General features: G+C 33.1%; 1 protein-coding gene across 2 annotated transcripts in view; it reads right to left on the bottom strand.

The window, feature by feature from the left end:
- The window catches only part of LOC143205184 (protein O-mannosyl-transferase TMTC2), a 456770-nt gene extending 433911 nt beyond the window's left edge, over window positions 1-22859 (bottom strand). For both annotated transcript variants that reach the window (XM_076418306.1, XM_076418305.1), the window contains exon 1: window positions 22558-22859. In XM_076418306.1, coding sequence (XP_076274421.1) covers window positions 22558-22661 — 104 coding nt within the window. In that variant the 5' untranslated portion in view covers window positions 22662-22859. The remainder of the gene's footprint in view (window positions 1-22557) is intronic.
- Window positions 22860-24633: the final 1774 nt, after the last annotated feature.

Raw genomic sequence — 24633 nt, forward strand, 5'->3', positions numbered from 1 at the left:
GAATTATAGTTGTCATTTTGAGTGAAGCAACTTTTGTTATTTGAAGAAAAAGAAAGTGCTGCTTCACCAAGAAAATGCTGCGTGTCCCAAGTCAGTGTAAATGATGGCAAAAATTCATGAATTGGGCTTAGAATTGCTTCCTAATCCAATGAATTCTTCAGATCTGGCTCGCAACGTCTATTTCCTGTTCTCTGATCTCAAAAGAATGCTCGCTGGAAAGAAATTCTCGTCGAATGAAGAGGTGATCATTTAAACTGAGGCCTATTTTGAAGCAAAGGACAAATCGTGCTACAAAAATGGTATCGAAAAGTTGGAGGGTCGCTATAATCAATATATCACCCTTGAAGGGAATTATGTTGAATAGAAACACTAATTTTACCACTTCAGTGATCTTCTGTGCAACTTATAATCTAAATCTTATTCTAAGTACTATTCTAACTTATTTTAAAGTCTATCCTAACTTACTCTAAAACCTATTCTTATTATAGGGATTATTAAATCCCACTCTATGTGTCATTAACTAGTTCGTATGGTAGTTTGCATTTGAGACTACGCACTTCACTGTCATTTAACTGTTTGGTGAGTACATTGGGATGCACTAACAGTCTTTCAGTGTACTTCGCACTAACACTCCGAATCACACTCTTTATGGGTTTTAAGGGGATATCGCGCTGAATCAGTTTATTCGACACATAATATGGGGGATCGACGATGACTCGCATGACTTTATTCCTCTAGATTTGGTAGTAGTAATTCACAGTTCAATACTATAAGTCCAAATAGGCGTAGGTATTGACTTATACAGTAAAACCAAATAATTTAGATTTACGCCCTATCAACCTATATATTTGGTTTAGTTTAACCCTAAACTGGTTGCGTTTTGTGACTATATGTTTTATCCTTATTAAACGTCGATCAAAATGCATTCTCAGATATTTAACGTTACCTACTTGCGGAAGTTCAAAATTATCCAATTTTACCGAGGAACATGTTCTTCTACTAAGGGTGAATGTCACATAGGTAGATTTTGTCTCACTTGCTTTAATACGCCACGTTTTAAACCACAATTCGACTTTATTAAGATAAAGTTGGTGGTTTCTTGTGGTTGATATTGGATCCTCGTCGTGACGATCGCTGATTAATATTTTTGATTACTCAGATTGAAAATGCTAAGACCAAATGCATTCCAGTAAAATGCTTTAGAGAGTTAAGTATTGATACTATTAAATATTATTTTTATTGGGAAATATTTTTATTTTATTGCAGCTGCACAGAATATTTTTATATAACAGTGGGCAGTATAACTAAAATATCTAGAATTAAAGAAAAACAATATCGATATATCAGTCAAAAATATCGACAACCCTAATTAGAGTACGTCGTGCATTATCGAAAATTTGGATCAAGGATTTTTGTGCGATATAATTGGTAGAAAATTTATCGGGAATTATAAATATAATAGATATCAGTTGAACATTCTTTCCGGATTGATTTTCTGTTTATTATTAATCATTCGAATTTCCGTTAAGTTGACTCGAAATAAATTAAAACCAATCTATTATGTTTTTGTAATAAATTTAAGGGATTGGAGTTAAAGTGTTCGGATATACGATGATGGATATTATCTGGATAGAATATCCAGAGAGGCAATCATTTTTATCTGTTATTATCTGATTCAAGGTTACAGCTATGTAAGAACATTCAATAGCATATTAAATTAAAATAATATGATGGAATATTAGTCTTAAATAAATTTTAATATAATATATAACCATTGTGTCAGATTAATGTGTAAAACGGAAATTAAAAGACTACTTCTCCTATTCGATAAACTTATGATAGATATTCTTGGTTTTATATTATTTCTGGTTACTGTGAATCGAAAAATTAGTTCAGATCCTTACTAATTGTTTAATCTAAACCCCTAAATTTAATACCCCATTCTAAAAGATATATCAGTAAATTTAGATGACAACGAACTTAATTTTTATGTTGTTATATTAATGTTTGTTTTAAAACTAAATTTGAACGCTTATCTAATCTTTTAAATTTTCTTCCAAAACTCATTTTAAACATAAATATAAATTTGAAACATTATCAAGTTTTTGTATACACTTTAAACTCTAAACCTTTCTTATATTTTTGTTCTTCAACATGTATTAAATAAATTCCTCAATATTTATTCACTATCCTAATTTCATAGAAACCTTAATTAAAATAACGCTTGATATTATCAAAAAAAACCACTGAAATTTCCTTGAATATATTTAAGGGGTTATTGTTAATTATTATAATAAAGAGAAAAAAACTTTTTCTATAACAACTTGTTTATCTAACAATGACAATGAACCAGTCAATTTATCATAGCCTTAGTTAGAATTATATTATTATTGCCTCAGGCTAGAACAACCAAAGTTTTCCTATAAACGTCTGAATCATCTAAAAGGGTCCATAACTTTATTAATACTGAAACAGTGCATCATGGATTGGTTTATATTATAACACATCGGCTGAAAATTCAACGGTCGAATGTCGAATAACAAACTGGAGTCAGAGGTAAATCCACACTGATGGCTCATTACGAAGAATTAGTAGAAGACATAACTTAAGGCATATTTAAATATGTTTAAATATTGATAAGGTTGTGGGATAATAAGTAGAAGACCGCTTAGTTATTTATTATTCAAAATCCGATATTTTATTTTAAGCACTGGTTATTTTACGAAAAATTCATTAAATTATATGAAGTGACATTTATCACTAACCATATCTTTATATTATTATGTTCGACGTAGCATTAAAATACTATATTAGGGACAGTAGTTATTGTTATTGTTATCCAATTACTAAACAATGGAGCATATACAATATTAAACAAAAAATTAGATCCAAAAATATGTCACTTGCATTCAGCAGAAGACACAACTAGCAAAGTATAGTACTAATGTTAACACAATGTCTTAATACTAGACATAATCATTATATAAATAGGATGATCAAGTGTTATCGATTGTGCATCAGCATCATAAAATGTTTGCTTTCTTCTACTTGGGTTTTTAATCGAATATGCCCTACTTGCCTCGACGTTAACAAATGAAAAGTACATTGATTATTTTCAAAAGGACCAGGTTATAGTTTTTTCAGTGAGTTTTAACTAATTGTCAAAAGTAGTTTCAATATCTTGTGAACGATAACCCTGGGAACAAACGTAAAACAGGCACTAGTTGAATAAAAGTTCAAAAAACCTGCATTAAGAGTTCAAATCTAACTAAATCGTCATATACCTTAAAAATACCTATAAATTATTTAACAGTTCAATTGAAAAGTCCCCGGCCTGACACATAGACGGTGTTACTAGAATTAAATCAATACGTTTCTTAATTAGTTAGCCCTAACCTTCAAAAGATGTGTGTATAAATTTGACAGCTGTCGCATCATTAGTTTGTGAGTTATCGCATTTTGAGTGAAGCAACTTTTGTTATTGTGAAAAAAATGGGTAAAAAGGAATTGCGCGTGTTGATAAAATATTGCTTCTTGAAAGGAAAAAATACAGTTGAAGCAAAAACTTGGCTTGATGCCCAGTTTCCGGACAATGCCCCAGGAAAATCCAAAAGAGTTTGTTACCTACGAAAACTTTTAAAAAATCTACAAAATGATTTTGAATGCCCGTAAATTGAAATTGAATTAAATAGCAGACACTCTAAAAATATCAACTGAACGTGTACATCATATCTTTCACGAATATTTGGGTATGAGAAAGCTCTGTGCAAAGAGGGTGCTGCGCGGGCTCACTTTTGACCAAAAACAGCGACAAGTTAGTGATTCGGAGCAGTGTTTGAAGATGATCAAGCGTAATAAAGCCGAGTTTTTGCATCGATATGCGACAATGGATGAAACATGGCTCCATAATTTCACTCCGAAGTCCAATCGATAGTCATTCGAGTGAATTTCACATGATGAACCCGCTCGTAAGCGTGAGAAAACGCAACAGTCGGCTGGTAATTTTATGGCGTCTGTACTTTGGGATGCGCATGGAATAATTTTCATTGACTACCTTGAAAAAAGAAGGACCATCAACAGCGACTATGATATAACGTTGTTGGGCCGTTTGAAGGACGAAATCTAGGAAAAACGGCCGTATTTGACGAAAAAAAAGTGCTGCTTCACCAAGACAGTGCACCGTGTCACAAGTCAATGAAAACCATGGCAACAATCCATGAATTGGGCTTCTAATTACTTCCTTATCCACCGTATTCCTCGGATCTGGCCCCCGGCGACTATTTCCTGTTCTCAGATTTAAAAGAATGCTCGCTGGGAAGAAATTTTCGTCGAATGAAGAGCTGATCACCAAAGCTGAGGTCTATTTTGAAGCAAAGGACAAATCGTACTACAAAAATGGAATCGAAAAGTTGGAGGGTCGCTATAATCAGTGTATCACCCTTGAGGAGAATTATGTTGACTAAAAAAAACTAATTTTGTCAAAAAAATTTGTTTTACTATGGTAGGCCGGGGACTTTTCAATTGACCTGTTAAGAGTTTACAAATCGGCAAATGTTCTCTTGGCGCTTTGCGTTAGCTATACCTTAAAACTAATACATTCCAGTCAAGCTCTGAATTCAAACAAGCTATCGAGTGATTCTCAAACATGATAATGTTCGACCATACCTTGCAGACACGTAAGTACTTCAATCTATGGATAAAAGTTCTGAGTAAACTTTCAAATAAATGGAAAAAACATATTTCGGCCATATTCGTACAACCTATATGTAACTGAACACGCACACCCGTAAATTCAATAATATTAATGTAAAACCCAAGCTACTAGCATAAACGCAAATTGAAATAAATTAATTCCTATTTAATTAACTGGTTATGAAATATTTAAAATAAACACTTAACTCGCTACATCAAAGTTTCATGCACTGCATTCAAACATCAGATGGAATCGTACACGTACAGCAAATATTAATTACGTTTTAGCGATTTCGATTGGCAGCCCCGTTTTGGTCCGAAATATTATAGGACTGGTGGCTTTGAATTAAAAAAATATATAAATGGAACTGAAATATGTGTATTATATGTGTTAGCCAAGAGAATAAAAGTCCATAGTCTTTGATCGACTAGTATTTTAATTACAATAAGGATAAGTTAGCCTATTCTTATTATAGAGATTATTAAATCCCACTCTATGTATCATTAACTAGTTCGTAAAGTACTTTGCGTTTGAGACTACGCACTTCACTGTCATTTAACTGTTTGGTGAGTGCATTGGGATGCACTAACCGTCTTTCAGTGTACTTCGCACTAACACTCCGAATCACACTCTTTATGGGTTTTAAGGGGATATCGCGATATTTAAAATAAACACTTAACTCGCTACATCAAAGTTTCATGCACTGCATTCAAACATCAGATGGAATCGTACACGTACAGCAAATATTAATTACGTTTTAGCGATTTCGATTGGCAGCCCCGTTTTGGTCCGAAATATTAAAGGACTGATGGCTTTGAATTAAAAAAAATATAAATGGAACTGAAATATGTGTATTATATGTGTTAGCCAAGAGAATAAAAGTCCATAGTCTTTGATCGACTAGTATTTTAATTACAATAAGGATAAGTTAGCCTATTCTTATTATAGAGATTATTAAATCCCACTCTATGTATCATTAACTAGTTCGTAAAGTACTTTGCGTTTGAGACTACGCACTTCACTGTCATTTAACTGTTTGGTGAGTGCATTGGGATGCACTAACAGTCTTTCAGTGTACTTCGCACTAACACTCCGAATCACACTCTTTATGGGTTTTAAGGGGATATCGCGATATTTAAAATAAACACTTAACTCGCTACATCAAAGTTTCATGCACTGCATTCAAACATCAGATGGAATCGTACACGTACAGCAAATATTAATTACGTTTTAGCGATTTCGATTGGCAGCCCCGTTTTGGTCCGAAATATTAAAGGACTGGTGGCTTTGAATTAAAAAAAATATATAAATGGAACTGAAATATGTGTATTATATGTGTTAGCCAAGAGAATAAAAGTCCATAGTCTTTGATCGACTAGTATTTTAATTACAATAAGGATAAGTTAGCCTATTCTTATTATAGAGATTATTAAATCCCACTCTATGTATCATTAACTAGTTCGTAAAGTACTTTGCGTTTGAGACTACGCACTTCACTGTCATTTAACTGTTTGGTGAGTGCATTGGGATGCACTAACAGTCTTTCAGTGTACTTCGCACTAACACTCCGAATCACACTCTTTATGGGTTTTAAGGGGATATCGCGATATTTAAAATAAACACTTAACTCGCTACATCAAAGTTTCATGCACTGCATTCAAACATCAGTTGGAATCGTACACGTACAGCAAATATTAATTACGTTTTAGCGATTTCGATTGGCAGCCCCGTTTTGGTCCGAAATATTAAAGGACTGGTGGCTTTGAATTAAAAAAAATATATAAATGGAACTGAAATATGTGTATTATATGTGTTAGCCAAGAGAATAAAAGTCCATAGTCTTTGATCGACTAGTATTTTAATTACAATAAGGATAAGTTAGCCTATTCTTATTATAGAGATTATTAAATCCCACTCTATGTATCATTAACTAGTTCGTAAAGTACTTTGCGTTTGAGACTACGCACTTCACTGTCATTTAACTGTTTGGTGAGTGCATTGGGATGCACTAACAGTCTTTCAGTGTACTTCGCACTAACACTCCGAATCACACTCTTTATGGGTTTTAAGGGGATATCGCGATATTTAAAATAAACACTTAACTCGCTACATCAAAGTTTCATGCACTGCATTCAAACATCAGATGGAATCGTACACGTACAGCAAATATTAATTACGTTTTAGCGATTTCGATTGGCAGCCCCGTTTTGGTCCGAAATATTAAAGGACTGGTGGCTTTGAATTAAAAAAAATATATAAATGGAACTGAAATATGTGTATTATATGTGTTAGCCAAGAGAATAAAAGTCCATAGTCTTTGATCGACTAGTATTTTAATTACAATAAGGATAAGTTAGCCTATTCTTATTATAGAGATTATTAAATCCCACTCTATGTATCATTAACTAGTTCGTAAAGTACTTTGCGTTTGAGACTACGCACTTCACTGTCATTTAACTGTTTGGTGAGTGCATTGGGATGCACTAACAGTCTTTCAGTGTACTTCGCACTAACACTCCGAATCACACTCTTTATGGGTTTTAAGGGGATATCGCGATATTTAAAATAAACACTTAACTCGCTACATCAAAGTTTCATGCACTGCATTCAAACATCAGTTGGAATCGTACACGTACAGCAAATATTAATTACGTTTTAGCGATTTCGATTGGCAGCCCCGTTTTGGTCCGAAATATTAAAGGACTGGTGGCTTTGAATTAAAAAAAATATATAAATGGAACTGAAATATGTGTATTATATGTGTTAGCCAAGAGAATAAAAGTCCATAGTCTTTGATCGACTAGTATTTTAATTACAATAAGGATAAGTTAGCCTATTCTTATTATAGAGATTATTAAATCCCACTCTATGTATCATTAACTAGTTCGTAAAGTACTTTGCGTTTGAGACTACGCACTTCACTGTCATTTAACTGTTTGGTGAGTGCATTGGGATGCACTAACAGTCTTTCAGTGTACTTCGCACTAACACTCCGAATCACACTCTTTATGGGTTTTAAGGGGATATCGCGATATTTAAAATAAACACTTAACTCGCTACATCAAAGTTTCATGCACTGCATTCAAACATCAGATGGAATCGTACACGTACAGCAAATATTAATTACGTTTTAGCGATTTCGATTGGCAGCCCCGTTTTGGTCCGAAATATTAAAGGACTGGTGGCTTTGAATTAAAAAAAATATATAAATGGAACTGAAATATGTGTATTATATGTGTTAGCCAAGAGAATAAAAGTCCATAGTCTTTGATCGACTAGTATTTTAATTACAATAAGGATAAGTTAGCCTATTCTTATTATAGAGATTATTAAATCCCACTCTATGTATCATTAACTAGTTCGTAAAGTACTTTGCGTTTGAGACTACGCACTTCACTGTCATTTAACTGTTTGGTGAGTGCATTGGGATGCACTAACAGTCTTTCAGTGTACTTCGCACTAACACTCCGAATCACACTCTTTATGGGTTTTAAGGGGATATCGCGATATTTAAAATAAACACTTAACTCGCTACATCAAAGTTTCATGCACTGCATTCAAACATCAGTTGGAATCGTACACGTACAGCAAATATTAATTACGTTTTAGCGATTTCGATTGGCAGCCCCGTTTTGGTCCGAAATATTAAAGGACTGGTGGCTTTGAATTAAAAAAAATATATAAATGGAACTGAAATATGTGTATTATATGTGTTAGCCAAGAGAATAAAACGTCCATAGTCTTTGATCCACTACGATTTTAATTACAATAAGGATAAGTTTTTATCATTATTTTTTGGGAATTAACATTTTCTAAACTCCCTTTTGTTTAAGACTGAAGTATATGAAACATATTTTCCCACATTTACAATTTAATGTTTAGTTTACAATTTTGTCCAGTAAACTTAGTAGAATATTTTCTGGTTGAGATAAAATTGGTTTTGCTTTTGGCAGAATTAGAAATATTACTAACAATCGTTATTGTCATCCAACTTTCTAAAGAAGCTTCAAACAAAAACTATTTTCAACTCATATTTAATTATTTATCACACTAAAAATAATTCAAAAAAGGAATCATTTTAAGCTTGATGAAGGGAATCGCTCTGTTAGAACAATTAACAAAATAATCAATAAGATGAATAAGAAGAATATATAGAAAACTCAGTTTCCTTTAGAGCTTAACAGAACGAATACTTTTGATTAGCAATCGTTTCCATCGATTTCTATTCATATAGTGATTAAGTTAAGTAATTAGTTTGCTGTTAGTTAGTTTTGTATGTATATCTATGAGAAGATATAATCTTTAGTAGAAAGGAAGAAACCTAAGACCCACACATCAGTTTTGATTTGATAACAAGCCTTCGATGATTGGTCTGGTACATAGAATATCAAGTGTAATTAAAAACGCTTATAAAGGTAAAAAGATATATTAAGATATTTTCTCAGATATAGCTCAAGCCTTCAATAAGATATGGCATGAAGGCCTGCTTGATAAGCTACAGAAAATGTTACCAAAACACCGGGCTCTTGAAATCTTATATTATAGCCCGAATGTTTAGCATCAAACACGATAAAGCTTGCTCTACAATAAAGAAGCTAAAGCAGGTGTACCACAAGGAAGTGTATTGGGAAAAATTTTCAGCTACTCTACCATATAATATACCACAAATACCACGATACATTTAGCTACATTTGATGATGACCCCGCCATTCTTGCTGTGGGAGATAATAGCAAAGAAGCCACACGAAAATTACAGCAGATGATTGGCAATATACATAATTGGACCCAGATTTGGAAAATAAACATTAATGAAAGTAAACCTGTGCATATACAGTTCGCTTATAATCAGACCAAACCAAATAAGTATATCCGAATGAGCCTTGATGCAAAAGTTCGCAGGAAGGAATAGTGAAAAAATAAAAGCATAGAACTGAAGTTAAAATATAGAAAAATTTGTTGGTTAATTGTGAGAAAATCAAAATTATCAGTACACATAAATTGATATTATATAAGCAAATATAGCAACCCATATGCGGAACACGACTGTGTGGATGTTCCGCGACAACTAATATATATATATATATATATATATATATATATATATATATATATATATATATATATATATATATCGAATTGTCCAGAACAAAGCTGAGATGTATTGTAGGGTCACCACGAAGAAGTCAAGGTCAAGTGAAAAGTCACCGGCCTACCATAGTAAAACACATTTTGGCCAAACTAGTTTTCTTTATTGACCATAATTCCCTTCAAGGGTGATACACTGATTATAACGACCCTCCAACTTTTCCATACCATTTTCATAGTACAATTTGTCCATTTCTTCAAAATAGGCCTGAGTTTCGACGACCACCTCCTCATTAGACGAACGAAATTTCTTCCAGCGAACGTTCTTTAGAGATGTGAGAAGAGAACAGGATATAGAAAGAGATATAGAGAGATATAGAAGAGAACAGGATCTGAGAACAGGATATAGTCGCTGGGGGTCAGATATGGAGAATATGGTGGATGGGGCAGCAATTCGAAGCTTAGTTCATCGATTTTTGCCATCGTTTTCACTGCCACATCGTCCTTCAAACGGTCCAATAACGCTATGTAATATTCGCTGTTGATGGTCCTTCTTTTACAAGGTAGTTTCAATGAAAATTATTCCATTCGCATCCCAAAATACAGGCTCCAAAAACTCAGGTTTATTACGCTTGATCATCTTCAAATACCGCTCTGAATCATCAACTCGTCGTTGTTTTCAGTCAAAAGAGCGTCAGTTTCAATGCTCCCGTGGCACCCACTTCGCACAGAGCTTTCTCATATCCAAATATTCGTGAATGATAAGATGTACACGTTCAGTTAATATTTTTACAGTGTCTGCTATTTCATTCAATTTCAATTTCCGGTCATTCAAAATAATTTTGTGGATTTTTTTAATGTTTTCGTCGGTAACAAACTTTTTGGGCGTTCATTGCGTTCACCGTCTTCGGTGCTCATTCCACCACGTCTAAACTTAGCACACCTATCATTGATGGTTGATTTGCCTGGGGTAGTATCCTAAAACTCGGAATCAAGCCAAGTTTTTGCTCCAACTGTTATTTTTCCCTTCAAAAAGCAATATTTTATCGACACTAAAAATTCCTTTTTATCCATATTCTTCACAATAGCAAAAGTTGCTTCACTCAAAATGCTATAATTCACAAACTAACGATCTGACAGCTGTTTATTAATTTATTCATGCCTCTTTTGAGGGTTAGGGTTGTAACTCTTGAATAACACCAGAACAGGACAGAGACTAAAAGGTATCAAACCACTGAATAGAAAAACAGCAGTGTTAATACATAAACATTATTACACCAGAGACTAAGATAGAACTGATGATTCCTGCTAGATATATTACTAGATTTAAATTATTGTGACAAATTGTAGGGTAGTCGGCAAGACTAGTAACAATGTAGTAAACATATTTAAAGGAATCTTTAATAGAGCTTAGAGGAATGGGAATTACATGATGAACAAGAAAAAGGTCTGCAAACTCTCCCGACAAAAGAGCCGATAGCTTTATATAAACCCGAATAGACATAATTAGGCTATATTTAGGTTCGAAAAAGTACACCGTAAAGGAGTAATTACAGTAATATCAAAGCCCTTCCACACAATGATTTAATTAAAGCGAACGTGTCGCTCCGGGTCTCTATATAAGCCACCAACAAAAACAAACATTCGTCCCCCTTGTCCGTAATTACAGCGTTACCAATCGATTCAACGAAACGAAAGGGCCAAATTAATAACAGAGTCACTCGTATTACCGCAGTTAATTATACGGCGGATAGTTTTTGACAAGTACGGGGGTCCCGTATCGATCTCACGGACCTGGAGGAACAACATGCCGGGTCCCACCAGATGAAAAAAATTACGAGAGGGTGGTTCTGTTCGATAATTATCGGTTTTTGGGTAATGTGTATTTGGTTATAGCTTTCGACCATCGAAATATTACATTACCCTTCCGATATACAAGTGAAGTAATATCAACTATCAACTATCAATTCTTCCTAAGAACCGTGGGAATCAAACATTTTCTTTTTGGTCTATATTATAACTAGCGACCCGCCCCGGCTTCGCACGGATGCTATGCTGATACTAAATTAAATACACTACAGAAAAAATATGAACGTTGTATACAAAAACATAGCGGCCCGCTCCGACTTTGCATGGGCATAAAATATATATGCCTATGTCACTCAATGAAAACATGATTAAAATCGATCCAGTATTTTTGGTTCATTCATTACTGCCCTTGGCCTGCACGCATTAAATTTGGAGTAAAACAATTCCTCTTCCCCTATACTTACTATGAAGATTTCCTGCTATCTTTGGAATATCTAAATTCATACAATTTTGATTACATTACACATATTTAAACGCAAATTTTAAATTTGTAATATCTCCGAAAATATTTCTTTAATTTAATTTACATGCTGTAAGGAACCATATTGATCTATATTAATTGCACACTGTATTTAAGGTACTTAATTCGATAAGGATTAATGCCGTATTGCTTAAAATAGCTTCGTAAATAAGCCATTTTCTCACGTAAAAAGTAAACAATAAAAATGGTTAATGTGGGTTATCCCTAAAAGATAAACATATACCATCGCGGACTTTTTTGTAGACCTTTTTATGGTGTACAATACTGTAGTACATTAATTTGATCTAACTCGTAGGGTTAGGCAGCGTTTTTGCTAATTGCTAAATAAGCCTAAAAAATAGGTTAATTTACGACATCACGTTAGAAACCTCTAAAATTAGCAATGTTGCCTTAGTATATTATGCATGTATTATACATATAAACCTTCCTCTTGAATCACTCTATCTATTGAAAAAAACCGCATCAAAATCCGTTGCGTAGTTTTAAAGATTTAAGCGCACATAGGGATATAGGGACAGAAAAGGCGACTTTGTTTTATACTATGTAGTGATGCGTTTCTTTTGCGTTAATTTTAAGATTTCTTTGATAGAGTTTAATTTTTATAGGGTTTTTATGAGATTTCTCAGAATAAGTTTGTAGCTTGAAGAATGATTCCCAAAATGATTATAAGAACCAATCAATAAATGACAGAAAGGTCATGTGCAGTAACTATATAACAAGTATTAGTTCTTTACTAAGTTCAGAAGTATTTAGTTAAATGGTAGTTCTGTATCTAGGAGTGTACTTGTCTTGATTTCAAATATTTCTTAGAATAACGCCATTTTGGTTTTGAATGAATTATGCGAGTATCAGAAAGAGAGAAGCCAAACATCGCTAAGGTATGAGATGGATTTTAGTACTCTTAGAAACAGGCGATAGCTTTTAGATGGCATGTTTATGCACATTTTGATGATATTGAAAGAATTCTGATGATATAATGAAACATCTATATGATTATTTTAAAGAAATTGAGAATTCTAGAATGCCAACGAAAGCTTGAATGCCATTATCTAATTAATAGCATAGAGGGTGACGTCAAGATTTCTTTACTTGATACGCCATTTTGTATATTAAATTTATATAAGAATATTTGCGTATACTGCCAAATATGTTACATTAAATTCAGTGAGTACATTTAGAAAAAAAAACTAACTTTATTATAATTCAAAGATATTTGAAACGTTATTTTCTTGTTATGATATGTTGAAGCTATTTACTCTTTTTGATATTTGATATCGTTCACCTTTCAGTTATATGCCAAACAAGTTGTACGTTATTCTGTTTACAGCTGTTAGTTTACGAGCAAATTTTAACGCGAAATTCCGGATATTTTCTTATTTTTCCTTTTTACTTCCGCAAATAAAAAAGCTACGAAAAAATTCAAAGAGATATATAAGAATTTTACCACGATTATTGTACAAAAAATTACACGTGTTAGAATGGGCGGATTTCTCTTCAATAAATCTGCACGACAAAAGGGGGCTTGTTCGATAAATAGGGACCCCTATCCGACTTAACGTTGTTATTTCCAAAATAATAGCTATCAACGAAGGGAACTAAATATACACGTTGATAAGTAGAAATTGGAAATATATATATTAGGGGTATTCGAGACTAGACATTTGAAAAAATTGTTTTTTTGTTCATATTTCCAAAGCCTGTTCCTTTAAAAATACATCCTAAAGTGGATTTTTTAGAAGTAAAATTATTTTCGGAGATACAGCTGTTTTGGCATAACTTTGAACGTGTTTTTCGAGACTGATAACATCATGTATCATATTCTATTGAACCAATTTATTTACCGAAAAAATAATGGATAGTTAAAATATAGTTTGTTTTATTTTTATTTTACTTCAAAAAATACCTAATATTCAAGCCTCTAAATAACAATTAAAAAGATATTCCAGGGGAAAAATTGGTACAATATATATCAATAAAAATATGACGAGCTGGTTGGCGCAGTGGTAAAGGCGACAAGACGATCCACCTGCTGTTGCGATAGTCGTGGTTTGGAATCCTGCTGGGGTATGGTAGTAAATTGATGTTTGTGATTGTTTAAAATGCTTGATTTTCCTAGATAAGAGTGTAATATTCGACAAGAAAAATGATCCCAGTCACGCCAGTAACCAGGCTGGGTAAGTTTAGTTTGGTCACTCGCCAGTCAATAGGATAAATGCCGAGGACAGTGGTTCGGAATCCACGTTAAACTGTAGGTCCAGTTCGGATAAACCCTCGTTGGTAAAAACGAGACTAAAATATATATAAAAAAATTAAAAAATTAAAATATTTACCATAATTTTCTACGTCTTTTTTCCGTCTTTCTGGCAATATGGAGACTCCAAATTGATCGAACGATGTCTGGCATTCCTACATACTGTGTGCATCCCAGCCAGATCAGAAGGTGCTATGTATGGTGAGTAAGAACATCGCATTCTAGCGGAAGTCTCAACTCTAAAAGTATAATCGACATTTGTCATGTAAAAATTATTAATTTGCATCTTTACTCGCGTCTTTTTTGCATATACATTGTTTAGTCTATTCACATTCCAGACCGTTCTTTCTTATTGGTATTAAAATCACTACTTTTAAATTATTTAAATCAAAACCGACAATTGGATTATGACAAAACAACGGGATTATAAGTTTCTAAAAGGATTTAATAGGATTTGGCTGAAAATATTTTCAAATAGTGCAACAAAAGTAAAAAACACGAATATAACACTGTAAATGCGCAATAACCCAATAATACTAAATGGAAAACTCTACTATTATATAGCCAAATGCCAAAGCCATCGAATTTAACAGTTAGGTTATGTTATTTCGCAGTTGTTTACATTGAAACTTATGAATAGAGCCAATAGAAATTATAGTACAAATTTCTTTAACAGAGTATAATTCCAAGCTTCTTTTACGTATTTAGATCGTTTGTCGGAGATATACGACCTTGGTGCTATTTATGCGTAAAAATATCAATACTTGTTCCTAATTGGACAATAAAGCATATAAAAATACACGCCTGCTGAACTTGTAGCTGTCTAGTAGGATCAATAATGTCTATTCGAAATCATAAAAGTCTTCGGTTTAACACCATGCCAATCAAAATATTAATAATCAACGAAACTAGAGCATATGCCATAAGTAATGGCTAATTTCGAAGAATCATAACCGGCGTCCAATAAACTTCGCTAGGTTCTGCCTGATTTTGCAACGTTGCCATTTTGGGTTTGACCCTGGCACTCGTGAAGTTCACCAAAATGTAGAAGGCCATTCCAGAGAGGGATACCATGGAACTTTAGGTAGAAACAGTGTAATTTCGAAGATCTTCCAAGGTTAACTGGCGGACGAAGATACACGCGATACTCAAATATAACTTTACAATAACTATAGGCTGATATAGAACATACCTATGACCATTTCTTTAATAGGGCGTCGTTATGTCTTTCTAACTACATGACTGGTGAACGAGTGAGACGGGTTGGTCTGTTTTAACCCACAGTGTGGCTTTGGATCGGCTATTCAACCACTCACCCGTTATTTCCATCAAATAAAACAATATTTTCAAGTAAATTAATAGTTTTTGTTTTCGAAACCCTTTTATGTAACTAGTGTATGAGTATATATATATTAATGTCTAACACAGGCCTAATCTCTAGTAACAATCAATCTAATGAACTGGCTTAATTAATGTTAACCCGCATAATCGAAACCTATGTGCCCGACCCTCGTACAATAACGAGCGGCCCATTTAGAAAGTCGAGCCGACAATGTTCGATGTAAAACAAAAACGCAACGGGGGCGACAAAGCCGCCTTGATAATTATCGATATCGCATAACGGAAACTAATACAAGACCGTTTTTTCCATGTTTCGTTAAATTCCAGATGAGGTTCTGGCGTTCGCATGTCGCAAAACATTTAACAAGGCACGACGCGGAGGGGAACATAACAATATTTCATTAAGAGTCGGCTCGAGCAAGGCCGAACTAATTATTCTTTAATTTCGATGACGGGCGAAATTACTTTTACAAATAGTGCGAACATTTCCTCTCCCTGACTGAATTTGTACCCATTTGCTTTCGTCGCCTCCAATTTTGAATGTTTTGCGTGCGAAAATATATACTGCTCGGCGTTGCGGAAGTTGACAGATAGAGTTTTCGTATATCGCCTCCATTTTGTAGTTCAGAAATGTTAAATGAACAGTTATCTTGCATACGTTAAAATTATTTTTATGGATCATCAAGAATATTTACGAATGCAGCATTTCGATTAAAATGTCATGTAAATGGAGAGTAACAGTGATTTGGAAACGTGGAAATAAACCAAATAAAGTAAAATTTTATTGCTAACAATAACACTCACAGTATTTGATAAACTCTGACAAAAATAGTATATAGAAAAAATCTAATATCTGCCCATCAAATTGATTTTATGAACAAAGGTTTAATAAATGACCGGGTAGATAAAATTACATATATTATTTCTTTCTCTCGGGAAATAAAGAGGAAGACACACGAAAATTATAACAGGCAAGTCACAATATAAGTAACACTGTGTGGCAATTTTTTTGTTCAATAACTTTAAACTAAACATCTTAATTTTTCAAATTTTACCTGCTGAACACAACTTAAACAGATTTTTTTGTAACACATACTATTTTAAAGTTATGATAAATTAAATTACTACAAATATGTAATGACAATGTGAAAATTGTAAATCATATAATTAAAAATGGTAATATATATTCACAACTAGACAAAAAATTAAAATAGACGATGTTTAAATAGTCAGAAGAAAAAATTAACCATATATTCTGAAAGTTTTCCTCTTCTGAACAGTGGAATCCTCTTTCGTTACAAGCCAGCAGTAATCTGCATACATTATAACATTCCATCTTCCTTGATAACCCTTTTATATCTGTTTCATATCCTGGTTAAAGCATTCAACTTGATCGTCAATCATCATTCCAAGATTATGGGAAAATCGAAATGGGAATCTGCACTGTGCAGCACATTTGACATTTGCAGGCATTCGTGTCAAGTCATTCACTAAAAGCTCGGCATTTTCAGCTTTAACACTTAAAACCATTGATAAAAAAAACCATAAATTACTTTCTCTAGAGATAACCAAGTCGCTAACATTACCGCGGTAAAATTTTCAACAACGTTAACTTCTTTCAGTTCATCATCACTAAATTTAGGGAAAACAGTTTTCAAATACAAACATTCTTTATAATTTTTTCCACGACCTTGACAAAATTTTTATTACATCAAGTTTTATATGTAAGGGGAATAAATAATAGATAACAATAATAATAAATATGTAGAATAATAAACAAAAATAATAGTCTAATAGGTCAATATGTCTTCCAGATATAAACCTAAATTTATGTTATTGTAAAGATACATTATGAGTTAGTCGGAAACAAAAAAAGAAACAAAAATGTTTAAGCTATATTCTTGGACGTAGCACAAACCTTAGGTATAAGGAACCCATGGACATCAAACTCCATAAAATGTTACCTAAGCAATACATTGAATTTTTAAACTTCTACATCTCATCCAGGATATTTAGGGTTAAAAAAGAAGAAACAATGAAAGAAAATAAAAATAAGTGAAGTAATGGACAGTGTTTTAATACTCTTCTTTATCTACTCTATACCAGTATCATAAATAAAAAATATTACTATGGTTGTGAGTATGGTGACGTTGCTATTAACCAGCCAGAAAATAGCAATATGCAAATAAAAATAAAAATAAGTAGGACCCAAACATGGGCAATAAATGTCAATGAAAGTAAATTGATGTATGTTGAATTGACGTGCAATCAAACTATTCATACACAAATAAATCTGAATCTTGATGCAAAACTTCACTAGAAGGACAATATTAAAAAGAAAAGAAAATAACTACTGCACTTCCTTTACTTAACCTAATATCATGTTCATTCTTCCATCGCCACATGTATCATTCAATATCGAAATAAACAAGTTTTTATATAACCAGTGTTTTCAGTTCCCGTACGAATTTCTTCCACAAAATAGTAAGGTGTGCTCGGACAAACAATCGCATCGACAGCCACACATTCAGACCGACCAGACGAACATTCCTACACTGCCATCAAATCAAACATTTCGTAGTAAAACCAAGTTCATATATATTAGTGCTAAAACCAATTAAAAAAATATCTGTTAGAGCCGGCTTGGTGGCAGAGTGGTCAAGGCGATAGGACGGTCCTCCTACTGTTGCGATAACCGCGGGTTCGAATCCTGCTGGGGCATTGCCAAAAGTGTAAAATTTGTCAAGGCAAATGATCCCAGTCACGCCAGTAACCAGACTGGGTAAGACCTGATGTCTTCTGGGATAATTTGTAAAGTTGGTCAGTCGCCATTCGGTAGGCTTAATGCTGAGGATTGTGGCTCGGAGCCCACGTTAAATTTTAGGTCCAGTCCAGTATAAACCCATAGTTGGTAAAAAACGATTTTAAAAAATATATAAAAAATCTATTAGGGTATATTTAAAAAAATGATGTTGTATCATTTTGAAATAGACATTTATATCTATAAATAATAACAAAAAAACTTGTGTAATTATAATTCCAATACATTTATGGAATTATAGATATCTTATCTACCAAATAAAAATATATATTTTCATATTTTCATGTCAATTAACAAGTGCGTTTTATTTAACTTGCATATTTCCTAACATTGTCTTGCTTACTTAATTAAAATCAAATAAAAAATATTATCAAAAAACGTTGTAACTAAAGAAAATACTGCACTAAATTATCCATTATTTTAATATTAAAACATCCATTTCTGGAAATATTATCGCCATTTGATCATAAATGTCGACGAAGTCGTAGATCAACAAGTATAAATCAATACTTGTTTCCTATTGACGGTTGCATGTGTTAATAAATATTGTATTTATTTCCAATTAATCGAATTAACTACCTAAATTATTTGTTTGTTTCAACTGATATATAGCTATCGATTATAAGAAGTCAATAGCAAATCACCGACAACAAACAATATGTATCATTAAATTTATTTAATTCTAATATATTGGTTTAATTGTTAAATATAGTATCATAATTTAACATTATTTGACTTTGAATATAGTTTAATTCATATTAAATTTATATTAAATAATAATATTTAATTTATATCAATTTGACTTGTTTTTTTAATATATTTTAAAGTCTCCTTTTACCAACTAGGGATATATCTGGACTGGACCTACAGTTTAACGTGGGTTACGAACCACGGTCTTCAGCATTAAGCGTACCGACTGGAGAGTGACCAACTTTGGAAATAATCCCAGAAGAAACCCGGTCTTACCGGGCCTGGTTAGTGGCGTGACTGGGATCATTTTCCTTGTCGGATTTTACACTCTTGCCTAGGACAATCACAAATTTTAAACATTCACAAACATAAATTTAGGATCAAGCTCCAGCAGGATACAAACCCGCGGCTATCGCAACAGTAGGAGGACCGTCTTATCGCCTTTACCACTGCGCCACCAAGCCGGCCATCTTTACTTCTCAACTTACGAGTATATGGAATAATATAAATATGAATTCATTATTTTTTTACAATTTATATATAAAATAAATATAAAATAAGTGTCATTAATTTAATATTAATTCTCAAGATTGTTCAAGTTATTGAGAATGCCTGTAAGAAAACATCAAAATGACTTTCTTTTTGAGAAATCATTTTATATTCTTTAGAATTAAAACAGAAACAGTGGAAAGCAGATAACGATTAAAAGTTTTAAAAGAAAAAAATACATGATATAAGAAACCAAAATATGAATAATAACTGAATTGTTCATATATCGTTTAAATGTTGTTTACACAAGTATATTATTTTTTATTATTTATTATATCAATCTAGCAAATTAACTATAAGCTCTTTGCTTTTATGATAATTAGCTACAACTTAAAATGACTTTTTCTACGATAGACACTTTAGGCTTGACATCTATGTCACTGTTTTTAATAGGTACTGAGTTAGGTTTTACTTTCTTTAATTCTCATCATTATCTAGGAATTGGAGAGCCTCAACTGAGTTTCTCTTTACGTCTTTGGACATAATCCTTGATAACGTTATCGACAGTTTATAAATTCAGGTCTGAGAATGTAGAGTATTATTACAAATGTAACAAGGAACACCAACACTGCAATATATCACGGTATATTGTATCACATTCCTATTTCTTTGGCTGGTGCATCACCAAAGTTGAACACCATACGTCTAAATCTTGTTTTAAAGTTTCAAGTCTTCTAAGTAACCCAAAAACTTATTACATGTTGACAGAACTGAATATCCATTCAGTTACTAGTACATTTCGTTTTGTACCTCATCGTTTGAAAGTTTTACGAAACTATGTTTACATGTATTGTATAGTTCTTTTACAAATGTTGTTTTCTATAGTATTTTACATTTTTTCTTGTGCATTGGAAATTTGATTTGATAGATATTTGATATTGTAGTTTATCTAATATATAGTTTTTATGGTGATAAGTGTTTATGTCATATCAACAAGGTCTTAAAGACGAGTTAATAAAGACGAAAATCGATCAAAATCAAATCGTGTGATATTGGACTGAAATTAAATTGTTCACCAATTCCTATTAAACCAATGGTTCGACAATCAAAACATAATATTACAGTCACTAGCTACTACGATTGAAGCAAGCGTTAAAAACAGGTTATAATAAGTTATACAAGGGTAGAATTATAATTGTATCATTAAAGTGTTAGGACATCAATAACTATGGCACCTTGACTGGTTTTTGTAATTTATTTGAAGATATTTGTGTTAAAAGACATGAAAAAAGTTCAAAAAAACTTTTTCCTCAAGCTATTGTATAAAAATAACGTACTTTTGTGCCGGAAAACTTGGAATGCTCTCTAAATTGGCTTGAAACTTTCATACAATAGTATTTCAAAACAAGATTGTTTCTATGATTTGGATTTAAACGATAATCTACAATATTTCCTATAATAAAATTACTTCTACACCCATAATTTTTAGTAATATATTTTTAAATCGGCCAAAACATGCAGTTTAAAATGCCTTTATTTTATATTTCAATAATAAAAACCAATTCCACAGTAAAGTGTTAAGAGAATGTTGTTAAAGCTTGAGGCAGTGAACGATAGAATATTGTTAAATTTAAAAAACTGACGATATGAAACAACTAAGGATTTTATAGTATAAGACTTCTCTGATTATTGTACTATATGTACTATATATAGATTCATTTACTAACCGAAACATTTAGTTTACTATAGACTGTTTCAGTTTGTGCGATTTTTTATGATAACTGAGGTTAATTTTTTCATTACATATGTTAATATTTTACAACATATAGTTTAAAAATTTATTTTATATTTCAATAACAAAAACCAATTCTATAGTAAAATGTTAAGAGAATGTTGTTAAAGCTTAAGGCAGTGAACGATAGAATATTGTTAAATTTAAAAAACTGACAATATGGAACAATTAAGGATTTTATGGTATAAGACTTCTATGATTTTTGTATTATATGTACTACAGATTATTTTTCTTAATTTAAGACTGATTCAGTCTGTGATGTTACAACATGTAGCTTAAAACTGGCTATATTTTATAGCTGAATAATAAAAAGTAATAAAAAATGTTAAACCTTTTTATAAAGTAGTAAAGGACAGCATAATGTTAAATTAAAAATTTTGATATCGAACAACCAAAAGTTTTATAGTAAAAGGCGTCTCTAATTATTGCATTATAATTACAACAGATTCTCTCGTCAAGTCGAAGCTTTTAGTTCAAATTGTGTTGTTAATTGGAGAGTCATTCAGTTTGAGATATTTTTCGTCATAACTGAGGTTCATTTTTTTCATTACATATATTAATAATTTACAACATATAGTTTAAAAATTACTTTATTTTATATCTGAATAAAAAAAACAATTCTCTAACAAAATATTAAGGGTATGTTATTAAATTTTGAGGTGGTGACCAACAAGATCTTGTTAAAATAAGAGAAATGTCGATATAGAACAACTAAGGGTGTTATAGTAAAAGACGTCTATGATTTTTGTATTATATTTACTACAGATTATCTTTCTAACCGAAACATTTCGTTGAAATTATCTTCTTATTTTTTGAAGACTGATTCAGTTCATTTGTTCATAACAGATGTAAGTCACAACATATAGTTTAAAAATGCCTTTGTTTTATGTTTCGCTAATAAAAACCAATTCCCTGGTAAAACGACAAGAGAATATTGTTAAAGCTTGATGTGGTAAACGACCGGATATTGTTAAATTTATAAAGAACGTCCACCGATATTTGATATGATGCTGATGCTGTTGATGATGATGATGAGATAACTCACCGGTCATCGTAAACAAACTCCGAGGAAAGCGTGTTGCAGTAGAGCAGAAACGCCATCGTGCAGCACACGATACTGCCATAATCCATGGCAGGATACGGATCCATAGTGATGGTGACGTTAACGATGATGGATCTCAATCAGACTTGTTGCTGTTCCGGTCGACAGTAGTAGCGTCGTGTCGAGTCGCGCATCGTCCTGTATATGTACGGATCGGGCAGCGATGAGAGATGTGTGTGTGAACCGACGACGATCCTTCGGGATATTGACGCGGAGGACGCTCGACGCTAAACGAAGAACTAAACGATCGCCACACCGCCGACAGCGGTTATATACCGACGCTCTGTTGCATTGCGCGTTGGAAACTGACTACGACGACACATCGACCCCCCGTGGACGCGCGCGTTACCCACCCGACCGACCCCGCCGGTTGGAGGCGGCGTGCGCACAGCCGGAGGGGCCGAGGGGGTGAGGTGGGGGGTGGTGGTGGTCCCGCTCCCCCAGGCTCACTCCGATACTACAGGTGGCCCGCGGAGCACAATGCCGCGGATGCGGGGGATCTTCTCGTGTAACGCACATTCTCCCGTCGCGACCGGATGGGTTTCCTTTCCTCGGACACCTTCTTCTGTCCGACGTCTGTTTCAATCGGCCTGATTTATTGTTGTTGGATCGGCCGTTAACTTCTCCGCACTATCCGTTATCCCCGACAGTTAAGTGAAAAAAAAACCGTTGCTTGAAATTTATATTTGTAATTTAAGAAAAAAAAAAGATTTAGACAATATTGGCGGGATCTATTAACTATACAGGAAAGAAACTAAATTCTTCTTCTGTCCATTCATTCTCCCTAATATCGCAGTCATTCTACCTCGTCAGTTCAGCACAGGACATCAGTAGGATAAGACGTCGTCGTTTCGTCGTTGTTTAAAAATTTCACAAAATGCACAAGACAGCATATTTTTTTACTGAAAATTAGTCCTAAACAGTGTAAAAATATTTTTTTATAAAATATAAGTTTAATTTTATGTTTTCCGATTGATTAACTGTTAGTAGTGTACGACTTTCTATATTTAAATCAAGAATTTCAAATATGTTTTATCATTATGGTGGCTAGATATTTGTTTGTAGTATTGGTTAAGAATTGGACCAACAAAATTAAAAGAATCAGGGCAAAATCGGGATATAGAACAAATGGTTAGAGCTACAGAAATGTTTCGCTAAAAGAATATGGGTACTCTAAAAAGTAGAGGAATCTTCAAAGTCCCAAAAACTACTTTGCAATTATTAAGATGGAAAATTGTACTTACACCAGAAGAAGCGGCTGCCACAACATTAGACAGGAAAACAGAACGACGGAAAGTAAGTTTTGTGAATTGACAAGGACTGATCTTCGCAGAATGGCATATATGTTATGACGACTATTTCTGAAACGAGGAAAAGATAAACTGTAACATAGAAAGTCTACAGGAACGCCATTTGCAATTAGAAGTAAAATATTTGTCAATTTTTGGACGAGATATACGAGAAAAATAAAGGCAAAGAACAGAAAAGTGTGTAAAAATTAGAAAACAAAAAACTACATTGAAGCGGCAAAGAGTGATGGTGAAGAGGAATTTGATGAACCAGGTGCCATAATAAGGAAAGTAACCATTGATTCTACATGCAAAATGTATGTTCTGCCAGCAGCTTCTTTCAGAAAACTCAAGAGCACAACTCTGGGTGAATGTTTGAAATGTGGGCTTTGGGTACATAGTGACTATCCTGGCCAGAATATGACACACGGATATATGATTTTTGCCTGCAAAATCATTAGTTTTAATCATCAAAGTTATTGGATTTCTTACTAAATCAGCATTATCTGACTGTTATTATCTTAAAAGATATTTAAATTCACATTTATAGCTCGCATGTGAGTAACTATTCCATATTTAGCATCTAATATATATAACACGAAGCCTCATCAAGCAAAACCGATCAAAAAATCTTTAAAAGCACTTGGATGGGACATATTATCACACTAGCCATACTCTCCAGACATTGCACCGCCCGACCATTAACTTCTCGCATAAACGGGACACGTAT

This window comes from Rhynchophorus ferrugineus, unplaced genomic scaffold (genome assembly GCF_030347505.1).
Source record: "Rhynchophorus ferrugineus isolate W39M unplaced genomic scaffold, kcgeb_rfMv2 rfM11, whole genome shotgun sequence".
In the NCBI taxonomy this organism is placed as follows: domain Eukaryota; kingdom Metazoa; phylum Arthropoda; class Insecta; order Coleoptera; family Curculionidae; genus Rhynchophorus; species Rhynchophorus ferrugineus.